The sequence below is a fragment of the Xylaria bambusicola genome (assembly GCF_022495145.1).
Source record: "Xylaria bambusicola strain CBS 139988 unplaced genomic scaffold F5B22scaffold_45, whole genome shotgun sequence".
Taxonomy (NCBI): domain Eukaryota; kingdom Fungi; phylum Ascomycota; class Sordariomycetes; order Xylariales; family Xylariaceae; genus Xylaria; species Xylaria bambusicola.
Window position 1 is genome coordinate 166,784 of NW_025953598.1, and position 14,997 is coordinate 181,780.

The window sequence follows — 14,997 nt, forward strand, 5'->3', positions numbered from 1 at the left end:
AATTAGGAAAAAAAGTATACTTTTAATATAAAAGTTAAAAATATATTTAAATTAAATATAATACCCTTTAATAAAAATGGTTAGCTTAATAGGAATAGGTATACTTTAAAGGTATAATATTTCCTATTAATAAATATTTAAAAAAAGGCTTTAAAATAATAAAAATCTAATTTAAATTAGCTTAGCTTTATTATGAATAATTTTTAAAGGAAAATAAAGTAGTACCCTAGGACCTATACCTTACCTTTAAACTTAAATATATAGTATTTTCCAACTCTATAAGAGTAAATAAAGTTAAATTTTTAAATAAAGGGACCACTTTTTTTAAAAAGCTGGATAATTAAATAGTATTATTCTAAGCCTTCCTAATTATAGCTATAAATAAACCTTTATTTAAAAAAAGAAAGGATAAAAATATTATGGTTTTAATCTTATTTTTATTTAATAAATAAGTTAAAAAGGCTATATTAAAATAGAAAAAGGTTCGAAAACTTAAAAATATTAACTAACCCCTTAAACCTTTTATAAAAATTAAAGGATATAAAGGATAAAAAGTTATAAATTATATAAAACTTTTAAATATTACTATTATAAAGATATCCTTTATAAACCTTTTATAGTTAAATCCAAATTTTAATAAAAATTTAAAGTTCTTATCCGTTAAGGTATTAAAAAAGGTTAAAAAAATAATTAAATAATATATTAAAATAAAAGAAAGTATATATTTAAATATTAATTTAACATCTATTTAATTTATAAAGGTATATAAAATTAAACCTATTATTAAATATTTAAAGAGGGGTAAACTAATAAAATAGGTCCTAAATAATAAAGCTAGCTTAATAAATTAAGGAAATAAAGTAAATATTATATATCTACTTTTAATAAGTAAATTAAGCTTAACCTGGAGGAAAATCGAAAAATTAAATGTTAAGCAGCTTATTCTTTTAAATTTATTTAGTAAATTAAATCCTATTTATAAATTTATTATTTTTATTATAATAATAATTAATATATTCTAATTAATATAAATAGTTATTTAATTAATTAAAGGTAGATTAATAATATAATTTATTTTTAAATTATTATAGTTTTAAAATATAATAGCTATATTTAATATATATAATTCTATATTAACTATTAAAGATCTAGCTATAGGAGAAATATCTATAATATTTTAAGGGCTTATTTTATACTTTAAATCTAAATATAAACTTACCTTAGTTCCTATACCGCCTAAAGTGGGAATTTTAATAGATAAGAAAGATTTATTTAAATTAAAGCCTAAGTTAAACGATTTTAAAGATTTAGAAAACTAAACTTATATTTATAACCTAAATAAATTAGAAAACTAAATTGTTGCAATATTTATTATAAATCTATATTTCCTATTTAAAATTAAACATTATTTAATTATACCTTTAGGTTATTAACTACTTTACATCTTAAAAAGGCTTATTAAATCCTATAAGCTTATTTATTTATAATTTTATTAAAGGAGTATTATCCTAAATAATTAATTATATTAAAGGAAATTTCCTTAATCCTACCTTTTAAAAAGCTATCCCTTATTTATTAATAGTTTTTTATAAATAAATAAATTATAAAAAGAACTTCTACCTTATTATTAAATATATTAAATATAAAAATATTTACCTAATAGAAAGCTTATAATCCTACCTTTAAATCTTTTATCCTAAAACCCCTAAAGATGCATTATATAAAAGTTTAATATATTTATTAAAACTATAAAGCTATAATTATTATAAATATAGCTATATTTATAAACCTTTATATCCATTAAGTAAAATTAATATTAAAGATAAAGCTATGGAATAGATTAAAATAACACTTTTAAACTAATCCTTAATTATATTAGCTATATAAGCTTACTTTAAAATACTTTAAAGCTAGCTTATATAAATCTATATATATAGTAAACGGGGAACTATTAAATTGGACAGCTATACTTATCCTAATTTATAAAGATTTAAATATTAAAGTATATAATCTTTAATTAAAGCTAAAACTTATTATTAATTATAATAAAATAGAAGAGAACCTCCCTAAAATAAATCTTCTATTCCTTATAAATATCTATAATAAGTTATTAAATCTATATATAGGATCAATATTTAAATTTAATTTTAAATATAAATATTAAACTATTCCTATTTACTTTAATTTAAAATATATACTTACCTTTGAAATCTTAAAATTCCTTTAATTATAATTAATATATTTATTATAAGGGTTCCAATCTATTAGTTATTTATTTTTAAAGCTTATATATATAACTTTAGGTTTAATTTTAAAGCTAACCTTTAAACTATTACTTATTACCCCTTTAGCTTTTGGATTATTAATCTTAGCTATAAAGTATATCGATAATATTTTTACTACTTATAAGTTAATAGAGGAATAGCTGTTTTAAATTAAATATTACTTTTTTCTTTAAATCCTATAGGCTAAATTAAAGCTATTCCTAAAAAAAGTAAGCATTAAATATAATAAAATTATAGCATTAAAAGTGGTTTATAAAATCTACGGAAAGGTAGCAGTTAAATATAATCGATTAAAACGTTTAAGGAATTAGCCTTATTTTAAAGATTAAACTTAAATATATAGTTTTTTAAATTCTATAAAACCTATAAAAAGGTAAATTATTAACTACTTAGAAATAGCCCATCCTTTTAATAGATTATTTAGCAATGTTCCTTAACGATAGGGTAAAAGTAAAAGCCTAGCTTTCAAATTCCTAAAGGAAAGGTCATCCTATACTATAAATATATATGGTTATTAATATAATTTACCTATTAACCTTTATTTAAACGCTTTAACTTATATTATAGGATACTATATTATTTAAAACTAAAATAAAATCCCCTACCCCCTTTTATATAATAGCTTTCTATTTATTATATATTAATGCAATTATAGCATTTATAAAAGGGAGCTATATACTATTATAAAGTTTTATTAAAGGTATAAAAAATATTTTAAATTAGCTATCCTATCTATTATTTATATTAATTATAAGCCTTTAACCTATTTTTTTATATCCTTTAATATTAAAGGCATTTATATTAAATAGGTTAAAGAATTAAAGTTATTAAATATTCGAATTATATATATAAAGGGCCTTTAAAATAAAGTAATAAATGCTTTATTTAGGACTATTTTCCCTAACCTAAATTGTTTAAATACCTTTTTAAAAATTAAATATATAGATAAAGCTTTAAAACTTTAAATATAAAAGGATAAATTAAAAGGATATAATAAACTATTAAATATATTAAATAAAAATAGTAAAATTTAACTTATTAAAAATATAGTAAAGTAATCCTAAAAATTAATAGCTCCATATTTTAATATATTAAAATTAAAACTATACTCCATTTAAAATTAGTTTAATAGGGAAAACGGATATATATTTTAAATAAAATAATAGTTACCTTTTAACCATTACAGCATTAAAAAGGATATATAAAAGGCCCTTATTTTAAATATAAAAGTATTAATAATATATATATATTAAATAATAAAAATAAGTAAATCTATAGCTGGAATATTTAAATATTATAAATCAATTTAATATTTAAATATATAGAAATTCCTTAATAATACCTTAAATAAAGATAGGGGAAGGTTAGGATCCAAAGCTTTAGTAAACTAAGTAAAGCTATTTAAAATTAATAAATAGACCTTAAAGCACTTTAAAAAAGGAATATAACAAAAATACCTCCTTAAAAATAAAGTTTTATATGCTTTAAAGCTAGCTTATAATAATAAAAGCTACTTCCATTTATCCGTTACATTAAAAAGACTTAACTAAATAGTATATTAGTTATATATAGCACAGGATATTATTAATTATATACTTAAATACCTATAATATATAAAGTTTAACCTAATTAAGCTTAAATCATTTAGCCTTCCAATTATAATATATAAACCTTTCCAAATCCTAATGATAAACTTTATAAAACCATTTATCCCTATTTTTAAAGGAAACCAATATATCCTATATAAAGTTAATATATTTAGCTACTATAGGTAAATAATCCTTATAACATTATATAAAACCTTTATAGCTTTATAGGTAATATTAAATTGGAAGGATTAAAATAGTACTATATCTTTAATTATCTACTTAAATCCTAATAGTAGGTTCTTTTTAAAAGAATTTAAATGTTAAATATAAAAAATAGGAGTATATATTTTAAATGCCCTATCCAAATCCTATAAAAGTATGGGCATTGTAGAAATATTTAACCATATTATATAATCCATCCTTAATAAGCTTTATAATTCTATCCTAGGTATACTAGGAAATTAGGACCTAAAAGTAGTACCAGCTATCCAAAGTATTAACTTTTAACATATAAATTACCTAAGCTTTTTACCTTTCGAAATCCTATATAACTACCTACCTTATAATAAACTAGAAGTAAAATACCCTCCTATTAAGGATACTACTTTAATAAGCTCCCTTATATCTCTATTATTTAAACCTTTAATTTTAAAGGATTAGGACCCTTAATATTATAATCTGGTTTTAGAATATATTACACAAACTTAATAAAAACTTAAAGAGATAAAACAATAATATAAGGATATTTAAGTATAAAGATAAACTATTTATACCCATTAAGGTATACCCATTTATATTAATAACTATATAATATTATTATAAAAAGGAAAACTAAAGCTTCTTAAGCTTATACCTAAATAAAGGGGACTATTCTTAATAAAAGGATAAATAGAATACTACTTCTATATTTTATATAATTTAAACGGTATTCTTATTCCTTATAAATACCTATTAAATGCCTTTAAGTTATTTATCTTATAAATAAGCTATTTAAAGATGGAAAAGAACCTTTTACTATTACTTTATTAAAAAATCAAGAATTAACTAATAATAGTTAAGAAAAAAAAAAAAAAAAAAAAAACCCTTAATATAATAACCTTATTTAAATAGGATAGTTAAATGTTAAAAGAAGGATAATTAAATAATTATATATATAAATAACCAAATAGTTAGGATAGGATAGTTTATATTTATCCTATCCTTAAAAATCCATTCCTTCCTTATAAATGCTTTTGCTATATATAAATAAATTACCAGCTATACTGGTACCTAAAATCTTCCCATTTCTAACCTAAATTTTCCACCTCTTTTTTATATTATCCTTATCCATTATTAATCCTTATTATATTTATTCTTATTATACCCCTTTATTACTACTACTCTATACATTATAATATACAGCTATATATTAAAATAAACTTTATCCTTATATATAAAAATAGATAATAATAAGGATAAGCTAAGCGTTAAATTAAAAGATCCCTTCCTAAAATTAAACTTTAACTATAAAATATATAAAATATCCAAACTATTAAATTAAAAATATATAAGGAATATAAAATATAAATCAAACTTATCTTAGCTTATAGATATTAATAAAGCTATCCTTAATAAATCTATATTTAAAAAAAAGAATTGTACCCTTTTAAGCTTAAATAAATTAGGAATTAATAAAGCCCCGTTTATAAATAAATTAAACGGAAAAGCTTATTAAATATTTATTTTAATATATATAGCTAATCCTTAAAAAAACATTAAAATAAACTAGGTAATAAAATACTTATACTATATTCCTATATTTATTAAGCTATTTAATATAGCATTATAGTTTAAAATAAAGACTTTTATCCAAATTATTAAAGTTTTAATATCTTAGTATAATTAAATATATTATAAAAATATTACCCTTAAATCCTATATTGAATTAGCTTTTTAAAAGGCTATTAAAATTATTAAAGATTTTAAAGAAAGCTATAGCACATTCCCGCCTATATTAAAAGCATTTATACGTAATATAAAACTACTATAGCTATTTATTTTAAAGGGATGCTATACTATCCTATTATACTTTATATTATAGTTTAAAGCTAATCCTAACTTTAATACCTTAAAAAAGGAAAACAAAGCTATTAAAAAAGTTAAAGATCCTAAATAATAAAAGATAACTATTAATAAAAATCTAAATATACCCCTAGTACTATTAGAACTATAAAAGTAAATCTAAAATCTTAAAGCCCAAATGGCAACTATTAAAAAGGGATCCTAAAAATAAATCCAAAACTTTAAGAACTATATAAATATAGCATCCCTTAAAAGAGGATCCGGACTGTTCCTTTTACTACCCTAATAACCTATTCTATAAAACTAACAACCTACTTTATAAAACTAACAACTTATCCTATAAAATTAATAACCTAATCTATAAAGTTAATAATTTATTTTATAGATATAGCAGCCTTCTTAATTATATTAATAATATATTTAAACTTTTTAACCCAAATTAAAAGGAATTACGTTTAAATATATATAACTAATATTTAACTATCCTATTAACTATTTAAATAAAGCGGAAGCTGGATTAAAATTAAAGGTAAAATATGCTTATATCCTAAAGAAAAACTAATAGAAATTAAAAGCCTTTAAAAAGGAAGGTAAAATCTTAATATTAAATAATTTTAAAATAATAAAAGAAATATATAAGATATATAAAATTATAATTAAATAAATATAAGCTATATTATAAAATAGCCTATATAAAGGACTATTTAAAGGAATTATTAAATTATATATAATAGCTATCCTTAATAAAGTTTTAATAGGGGGAGCTTTAGCTTTACCTTAAAATATAGCTAAGTTTATAATAATTACTATTTAGCCTTAAATATAAGCTATAATTTAATTAATAATCCGAAAGGTTATAAATTTATAAATTAAATTAATAAAAGCTAAAAGTAAAAATATAAGCTTAAAAGAATGTATAAAAAAGTTGGAATTTCTTTATTCTTTATTTTACCCTACTATTATCCTACTTATAACTATAAAATTATTTATATCCTATATTTAAAGTTAATATACTTTTATAAGAAGTTAATTTACTTTTATTAACCTAAGAGGAATATTTTTATTTAGATCCCTATCTTAATTAATTAAAGTATTTTTATTTAAATTTTAATTAAAATTTAATATTAAACCTAAAAGGAAAGGAAAGGCTATTAAATTAAAATCTAATATTAAATTTAAAGGGAAGGAAAAGGCCATCTACATTAATAACGTATAAAATATTATAAACAATAACCTAATAATGGATAATAGCTAAAATAATAAAATATAAATAGGATTTATATATAATTCTACTGGATAGAAATCTTATAAATAGGATGATTTAAGATATAAATGGAATAGTTTTAATTAAAATATAGGATTTATATATAATTCTACTAAATGGATTTTTTATAACTAGGATAATTTAAAATATAAATAAAATAATCTTTATTAAAGCCTAGGATTTATATATAGTTCTACCGGATAGAAATCTTATAAATAGGATAATTTAGAATAAAAGCAGGATAATCCTTATTAAAGCTTAAAATATATATATATAATTCTATTGGATAAAAATCTTATAAGTAGGATGATTTAAAACATAAGTGGAATAGTTTTAATTAAAATATAGGATTTATATATAATTTTACTAAATGGATTTTTTATAATTGGAATAATCTAAAATATAAGTGGAATAATCCTTATTAAAGCTTAGGATTTATATACAATTTTACCGGATAGAAATTTCATAATCGAGATAAAGTAGAATATAAATAGAATAGTTATAAAATATAAATACAATACTTTTTATTAAATTATAGGATAAAATATTAAATTATAAAATAGGATTTCATAATTTTAGTTTTAGCCTTATATAATCTTATAATTTTAGTTTTAGCCTTATATAGGCGTGGGCGCCTAGCTCGATGGGGGGACCAGTTACGGAACCCATTCCTAGAAGCACTGTATTTAATTCTACCCCTCCCTGGCCACAGTGCTAGCTAGAATTACTTACCAATAACAACTACACCTTTTTAGCTTGCCCGCATTATCTGGTATACGACAGGAGCAGCTAAGTCGAGCGACCTCCGTTTGGGAATGCGCGCTGTGGTGTTTATATGGGAATTCAAGTGGGGTAAGCGTACCGCTACCTTGGCTGAGCCCCTGTGTACTTAGTGTGCACTACAGAGCATCCAGCATCAAGGACGCTAGAATTCTTGGCTATGCCGTGACAACAGGCCTTGGAAGATATCTCTACTTATGGTAGTCTCTTCATAAGGGCCATAGTCACCATTGGATTCCCCATGATGTTTGACACACTGCTAGGAACCGTAGTGCATAATATGTACATCCTACATAGTACCTTAGGTAGGTAGGTACTCGACTACAGTACCTATGTACTGTAGGTACTTAGGCAGGCTGGCAAAAGAGGGCCACGGGCTGCCAGCTGTTTCTTTCTTCTGCTCTCTGTCTGCTTTGCACAGTGCATGCTGCTAGCCCTGGGATTCCCGCGCTTGTACTCCGTAAGTCCGAGTACAACACAAGGGGCCTGCACGAGGTTTATAGTGGCCTCCCTGGGCGCACGAGGCAAGAATGCCACAACATGGGCAGAAGTGGCAGCAATGGGGCTAAGACACTGCACGCTATTCCCAAAGGAGCAAGTGATACACGGGTAGGGTGGTGTTCGAGCACTGAACACTGCACACTGTCTGCATGTAGGTACCTGACGAGCACATGGCCCTGTCGGGTTGATTTGCCAGGCCTGCCAGGCAAAAGGTGGGCAAGGTGGGAAGAAAGGTGGGAAAGGGGGGGCAAGTCATTGTTCGAATGTTGAATGGAGAATGGAGAATGGAGGCTTTCTTTGTGTAGTACTTGGTGTACTTGGTGTAAGTACTTACTTGCTGTCGTGGGACGACAACTTGTGTACACTACCTCTAGGTAGGTACTTGCTTGTCCTCTCTCTCCTCACCTCATCATCTGTCTGTCCTCTCTTGTCACTCAACTTTCCAGTCAGAGAGTCTGTTTGCCCGTCCGTCTGTCTGTCTGTCTGTCAGTCTGTCGGTTAGTCAGTCCATTGTGCGCTTCTCGTCAATGCCGGTCAGGCAGTCAGTCTGCCACCCTCATCATCATCATCCTCATCATCATCAGCATCATCATCAGCATCTTCTCTTACGGGCCATAATTAGCTCGACCCAGCTGGTATCAGACTTACCTACACTACAGTATTTAGTCCTCTCATCTCTCTACCCTACCCACTGTCTGTCTACTTACATAGTAGATCTCCCTGTCTAAACCGGGACTGGGGTGTGCTGTGTGTACATGTACTACTGTACATACATACAATACCTACATCAACCTACTGTAACCTACTAGACAGACCGTGGTTGTTGCTTTCTTATTGCTTTTCATTCTTCTTCTTCTCCTTCATCTTCTACACACTACTTGGACACTACTTGGAGCTACTCGAAGCCATCGCCTTGTCGTCCTGAAACGCCCGCTCCACTAGTACGCTAGGTACATACTGTCTGAGGAACCCTTTTCACCACTGCCGGTGTACCTACCTTGTCCTCTCTTCCTCTCCCTCCGTCGTCCACTCATTGTCTATCTCCTCCCCTCCCAACGCTCGTCTCACTCTGGATGTGCAGCATCGGCGAACCCCAGCCCTAGCAGATTGTAGACAGTAGTAAGTAAGAGTGACATCAGGTCCTTGGGCTATATCTCTCCCTTTCTCACTCTCTTACCCGCCGCCGTCCCTCGTACCGTACTTCTGGTGGACAGTGCAGTACTTCCACGCACAATACTACAATACCTACCTACACCCACACTTACTTATATTCGACATAGAACACGGGCTACCGCCGACCCAGCCCACATTCACATTAGTTTGCCCTAAACAGCCAGGACTGGTACGCGGCGTCCATACCATACCAGACGCTACACCTTCGGTATTTGATAATCTCGTTGCTTTAAAGTAGTGTACTTGCCTGCTACAATACCTGGATCCACGATTTGCTGGTTGGTTGGGTTTCTCGATGTCCCTGCCGTAATTTGTTTCAACATAGCACGGCTTAGTCCCGACTCGAAAGACCCTCTCCTCGTACAATTCGACTCCTCGTGGGTAGATGGCTACCATCTATCATCATCCCTCACCGTCGCCAACTCCAACTTCAGCACCACCGCTCTCAACCTCCCAGCCACAGTCGCTAGTGCTCCACAGCCAATCGTCCTACGCAAACACTACCAGCACCACAACGAAAACAAAACCATTGACTTCTGCTGTTCAAAATTCTGGCTCCGTTTCAAGAACAGCTGCTTCTCCAGACGGCGCTGGCACTGTCGCTACCACACCTACCGGGGCTCCTGCTTCTGGTGTCAAACCACCTAGGTGGGCATTTCATGTGTTATTTCTGTCCCACCCTCATTCGACGGCTCGATGTTGTCGTGCCACAATCTAGCTATTCCGCTCTGTCGCCGTAACTTAGAACCCAACTAACTGATACCTTGTTTTAACTAGTCCGCCTCGATCGCAAAAGCCCGTAGGCTTGCTCGCGTTTGCTGCAGCCGCATTGGATAGGACTATCGCGAGCCGTACCGAACCTCTCATCCGCAATTTGCAGTCTTCTTCCGCACTCGATCGCTTCTCGCTAGCCCTCGAGTCTCCTACAAACACCCAGTTCACGAATATAGACAAGCCTTCAAAAGCCCGTAATCTGAGCGGAGGATCATCTACATCTTCCACCCCAGTCCCTCTAAGTCCTGCCGACGCACAGCGGTTGACTCAAGCGCATTTGAAAACCCCCATCTCGACACCATACTCCAAAACAGACGCTGGCCAACCACCTCCTGTTCGGGTATCTGGTGGGCATAACAAGATGCATCAAACCTCTTCTCGGCTACTCCGCATGACGGATGACGATCGCCCTTTCACTCGTGTAAGCCATTCCTGTGTTTAATTGCTGGTATATCAAATTTTTCTTCTTCATAAATATTTGTATAATATGTTGCCGTTCTGAATAACCCGAATATCCTTTAACTATTCGTAACGAAATTCTGAGTATTCAAGTTATTGGTCGCTCCTAACATACGGTTACAACGCAGGACTTCAAAGATTTATTTTCGACATTGATAGTTAGCCTGCTTCCACTATCACCTCATCGAGTACGATTAACAAGGGTGGAACATACATTCTTGTCTGAAGATGCAATCAACAATCTTGGCTCCCTCAAATTCTCACAGTCTAATCGGATGCCTGACCCGAAAGACCCCACTCGCATCGTAACAACTACCACCACAACTACGTTCTCTATGGCTAAGGATATGGCTAGATCGATATGTCAACGGTTCTTGGATGCGAGGTTCATTGAATCAGCTGATGGCAAGTTACAGGCGGTCTATACTATGAAGGGCGCTGTATGGCAATTGACACCAAAGGGTGTATGTGTCCTTGACCGCTTCTGTTCACGAAATGGAATTCAGCAAAGGCAAATAGGGGACTTAATTGCTCAAGGATCAAGCCATCTCTGTATTCTGGAAAGAGATCCTACAACAGATAAATTGGTCATGGATCGGGGCACGATGGAAGTCGTTTTCAGGCGGTTGTGTGGCGCGAGCGGAGGATTGAACATCAAATCGAACGTTAACGCCGCTGATTCCGACTCATTGAGCGATTATAGGGATGGTCTAACAGGCGTAAAAATGGCCAGTGAGCGCAAGGTCAATGGCAAGATATACAGGGATACATTCACCGGGAAGGGTTGCTCAGACTGGTTAATGGATTGTTGTACAACCGTTGATAGGCGTGAGACTTACGAGATGGCATCACTCTTTGTTGAGTACGAGTTGATGGAATCTATTCAAGCAGACCGGGCTTACATGGCGACTTCTTCATCGGCAGCTATTTTCCAGCCGACCAAGAACGCGATCTACCAATTAACAACCCGGGGCAAGGAGATTCTCAGCGGTACCGGAAGGGGTCGAACCTCAGAGAGCGAAGGCCTGGGGCAATCTGTACGTCCTGGTGTCGCCAGAGATTCCAACACTCAGCGCCTCGACAAGATCTTGAATGATGCGGCCCTGAGACTGCTATTCCGCGAAAACCTGCGGGAAACTCACTGTGAAGAGAACTTGTCGTTTTACTTGGATGTCGAAGAGTTCGTTCGTGCTTGTGTTGGTGCTATCAAATCGGCTCAAAAGAATCCAAATTCTACGTCAATGGATGGCATCAAGGAAATCATGGCCCAAGCCTACGGCATTTATAACGCCTTCCTAGCACCCGGCTCTCCTTGCGAGTTGAACATTGACCACCAGCTACGGAGTAACCTGGCTACCCGCATGACGAAGGCTGTTGGGCAAGATGTTGCCATGATCGATACTCTACATGAAGTTACGGGGCTCTTCGAAGATGCTCAGAATGCAGTTTTCAAACTAATGGCAAGTGTAAGTTGATGCACGGCGCTTCGAAATGGATGTGGATCTGTGCTGATATGATATACAGGACTCGGTGCCTAAATTCTTGCGCAATACCAAGTACGAGCACACATTAAAGAACTACGACTTCGACTCTATCGTCGTCGGAGGCAACCGCGGTCCTGAAAGAAGCCAGAGCCGATCTAACAGTAAAAAGACTCAACTACGCTAACCAAGCCTTTACCGCTCACAAGCACGGCCATGAATAATGTTAAAAGTTATAGCAGGCCTGCCTGAATAAGGTGTCGCTTGGATCCCTCTTCTTAACGTGCTACGAGACTGCATGCAAGCCGCCTACTGTTAACTACTAATACCACAATCTTTGCGAATATTGAATTTGGAACCTCTTGTTTTCCTGGAGATATAGGCGTTGAAGGATAAACTAGCATAGAGACACCCTCGACCGGAGTTCAGAACCAACAACAGTCATAAAATTGGCTTATCTGACATTTTATCATGACAGAAGAAGGCGAAGAGGGGATATTTCAGTGTATATGGACTTCTTCAGAAAGGCAACGGCTAGCTGCGTGCAAGCTTGAGAGACTGTGGTACGCATCGGAGTATAAGTCGGGACCACTACACAGCATTGGAAGCAGAAGGGCGACTTTGTGATAGAATATGAAAATGACATGGTCTCTCAAGTCGAGTGTGACGATGAAGCTCGCACTTCACGCGGATATAGAGGGGAGGCGTATCCCACGTCCTTAGTACGCAAGCATCCAACCGAATGGTATCTGGTCAAAGGAAAACTGCCCGCAGCATCTAGTGGCTATGTACATACAATGTTTGGCTTTGAACAAACTTAGTCATCCGCAGCGGCATGGAAAAAATAATACGAGACTCATTCTCAAATTAGGGAGCAACTTATTGGTGAAGCAGTCAGTGTAGGGCCGAAACATTGCCAGCCCTCAGGGAAATGATTGGAATGAAATGACACAAGGAAGGATCGTCATGGAGTCGTGTGCATTCCAAGACAGTAGGGAGCCTCATTTAAGACCTCGGCCCCTTTTCGCTATTATACCAGAAAATGTTTTATTACAGATTCTCAGATTTGTTGTTTCAATAACTTTGAACCTCTAGAATTCCGGTCTTATAAGCATCCAATACCGCCCCAGGTTGAGTACATGCATTTCTCTCGCTACCTACTATCTTTCCACAACTCTCGTTTCCTTGCGCGCTGTCCTCACGGTCTTTGACATCTGAAAACTCGCGTACCACTCAGGCCATTATTATCACTCTTTTGCTATTCTTGCTACCTAGTATCGGCCATTTTCAAACATGCATTTTAACATGAACATCCTAGCCGTCGCCGGTCTCCTGGCTGCTGGCGTCACGGCGCAGTCCTCGACATCGTCATCATCATCATCTGCTGCTGCCTCACCATCGATGGCTGCTGGCAGGAACGGAACCGCTCCCGTCTGGAATTACTTCAACACTACTGTCACCACGGTGGTGGTTGTTCAGCAGTTCACGACCGTGTGCAAGGAGGCTACTACGCTCACCTTCAACGGCTGCGAGTATCCTGCTACCAAGGGCCAGCACATCGTCGTCACGAACTGTCCTTGCACTGTTACTACGGTATGTCCTCGTTAGTATTGCGTTGGTTCGTGGATGGCCGCTGGGAATTGGGTATTTATGAGTCGTGGGCGAATTTCTCCTGAAGACTAACAACACTGCGTGCCAGACTGTCCCGACTATGACCTCGTCTCTTTGCCCGCCGGAGTACACGTTACCAGCCATACCAGCACCACCACCAGTCCAGGTTGCTCCCCCGCCAAAAGTCACTCCTACCGCCATTATTCCCGTCCAAATCCCCAGCCCTTCTCCCCACCCATCGTATGTCCAGGTCGGCGGCGCCTCGCTAGTTGGAAGCAGCAACGTACATGGCCTCGTTGCCGCCGTTGCTGCTGTGTTTGCTTTCGGGCTCTAAGGTGGATGTGTACGGCAAATGCCTCGCTCATTCGGTCTATGTTCACCTAGGCATGTAGTACTACACACAGGGCCTGCAGGGTCCGAAGGCTTCAATACAGACAATGAGTACTCAGTTCGCTATTTGAGCGAGTGATAGAATCAGGGATTCAGTTTATGTTTCTTATTTTCTGGCTCATGTATTATAGAAATGGGGGTTTTATGATTGGTTGGCGTCTATTGGAGTTTCTGGTTTTGTGACTTTACTTGTAATGTCTAAATTGAATAATACACGATTTCTGTCACGTCCTTGTTCTCACTCTGGGTTCAATCTGCTTAGCTACGCAGTTGGTGATCCTTTCGCTTTCACATATCTCCATATCAGATGTAGACGCACGCTATTGAAGCACATGTCAAAGGTGTTCCGTAGGAAGAGACATGTAATCAAGCGGTCTTATAAGCCTTTACATTCCAAGATCCGTCTGGGTATTGATGCTTGTTGTTGTGGCTGAGACAGGGAGTTGGATAAGATTATGAAAAAGAATAAGAGGCGTGCCCTTCCTCGGTCTCATCTCGGCGGTAAATACACCCTATGAATAAGATTATTGAAGAGGAGGGATTTCCTGATTTAAAGAATAGGGCGATTTCGATAGCCAGGGCTGAGTCAGAAAGAGGCAAGATATTCGATGTCACGAAACTTATGTGAC

The 14,997-nt window shown here is 33.1% G+C and overlaps 2 protein-coding genes across 2 annotated transcripts; both read left to right on the top strand.

The window, feature by feature from the left end:
* The first annotated feature begins 10,580 nt into the window (after positions 1 to 10,580).
* Positions 10,581 to 12,783, top strand: F5B22DRAFT_383627 (regulator of G-protein signaling). The gene is made up of 3 exons (XM_047971303.1): positions 10,581 to 10,848; positions 11,015 to 12,352; positions 12,411 to 12,783. The coding sequence occupies exons 1-3, from the start codon at positions 10,789 to 10,791 to the stop codon at positions 12,552 to 12,554; spliced, it is 1,542 nt and encodes a 513-aa protein (XP_047827742.1). The 5' UTR covers positions 10,581 to 10,788; the 3' UTR covers positions 12,555 to 12,783.
* A 544-nt stretch (positions 12,784 to 13,327) lies between these two features.
* On the top strand, positions 13,328 to 14,437 carry F5B22DRAFT_383546 (uncharacterized protein). Its single transcript, XM_047971301.1, has 2 exons — positions 13,328 to 13,960; positions 14,067 to 14,437. The coding sequence occupies exons 1-2, from the start codon at positions 13,661 to 13,663 to the stop codon at positions 14,310 to 14,312; spliced, it is 546 nt and encodes a 181-aa protein (XP_047827743.1). The 5' UTR covers positions 13,328 to 13,660; the 3' UTR covers positions 14,313 to 14,437.
* The last annotated feature ends 560 nt before the right edge of the window (positions 14,438 to 14,997 follow it).

Excerpts from the sequence above, each read along its gene's own strand:
- F5B22DRAFT_383627 (XM_047971303.1), top strand. The coding sequence starts at position 10,789 with ATGCATCAAACCTCTTCTCGGCTACTCCGCATGACGGATGACGATCGC. Across the intron at positions 10,849-11,014 it reads ACGATCGCCCTTTCACTCGT|GACTTCAAAGATTTATTTTC; the intron begins GTAAGCCATTCC and ends GTTACAACGCAG. Across the intron at positions 12,353-12,410 it reads TTTTCAAACTAATGGCAAGT|GACTCGGTGCCTAAATTCTT; the intron begins GTAAGTTGATGC and ends TATGATATACAG.
- F5B22DRAFT_383546 (XM_047971301.1), top strand. The coding sequence starts at position 13,661 with ATGCATTTTAACATGAACATCCTAGCCGTCGCCGGTCTCCTGGCTGCT. Across the intron at positions 13,961-14,066 it reads GTCCTTGCACTGTTACTACG|ACTGTCCCGACTATGACCTC; the intron begins GTATGTCCTCGT and ends ACTGCGTGCCAG.